At 32.8% G+C, this 1027-nt stretch overlaps 1 protein-coding gene across 1 annotated transcript; it reads left to right on the plus strand.

Moving 5' to 3' along the window:
* Positions 1-49: 49 nt before the first annotated feature.
* LOC116348622 lies at positions 50-937 on the plus strand (the record flags this gene model as incomplete). The annotated part of the gene is made up of 4 exons (XM_031779673.1): positions 50-164; positions 305-352; positions 520-621; positions 689-937. Coding segments are annotated over exons 1-4 (514 nt in total), but the record flags the coding sequence as incomplete, so codon positions are not given.
* Between the last annotated feature and the right edge of the window lie 90 nt (positions 938-1027).

Consider the following 1027-nt stretch of genomic DNA (forward strand, 5'->3'; position numbering starts at 1 on the left):
GAAATTTGTAGTAAAATTACAAAATGAACTGCAGCGCTAATTTAGTGATATGATTTTAGTTAATTCAACCGAAACAGAGCCCGACAACAGTGGCCTCGATACGGAAGGCAAAGGTTTACCCGAACCGGCCAAAAACAGTGTCGATCCTGGTGACATGACCAACGGTATGTATCGTTTGTTTGTAATTTTACTACAAATTTCATAGTATATTTACAAAAATAATCATACATTTGTAAATATACTATGAAATTTGTAGTAAAATTACAAAATGAACTGCAGCGCTAATTTATTGATATATTTTTAGTTAATGCCACCAGACCAGAGCGTAGAAATAGTGGCCTCGATCCAAATTGTATGTATCGTTCGTTTGTAATTTTACTGCTAATTTCATAGTAAATTTACAAACTGTTCAATTCGTTTTTGCAGTTTGTAAATTTACTATGATTTTTTGTGGTAGATTTAAAAATGGCAACGCTAGTCTTATGATTAACTTTACTACATTTGTACCATAAAATGCAGGTTTCCAGTCAGAAAACAACGTCTTTACACCGACACAAGGTGCAGCTACACATTCTCGCAATGTATCCACACAAGATGATACTGATGCTGGAATGCTCAATGGCATGTATCTCTGGGTTGAATGACATCATTTTCCATTTTCCACTAATTCATTCTTATTTTTTTTTAGATGATATCACCAAAGAGCAAATTGTCAGACCACCAAAGAACCTAATCGAATATTTCAAAAACAATATTTATATGGGACATCCAGACAAAGCGGGACAAGCGTATCTTAAGTTGACGAAAAGAGAGCGAAAGATGATTTTAAATGATTATGAAGCAATAGTCAGAATTTATCAAAAAAAACTGGCTTCAATGTCACAGAAAATATTTCGCAATTACATTTCGGGAATGAATAAGGCTATGGGTAGAAATGGTATGTTTAACCTTATGCATCTCTTGTGTCTTTTGTAATTTTAATAGTATATTTACAAAACCAATCATACATTTGTAAATATACTATGAA

The sequence above is a fragment of the Contarinia nasturtii genome, unplaced genomic scaffold (genome assembly GCF_009176525.2).
Source record: "Contarinia nasturtii isolate CC-2019 unplaced genomic scaffold, AAFC_CNas_1.1 Cnas_scaffold_2603, whole genome shotgun sequence".
Lineage (NCBI taxonomy): Eukaryota > Metazoa > Arthropoda > Insecta > Diptera > Cecidomyiidae > Contarinia > Contarinia nasturtii.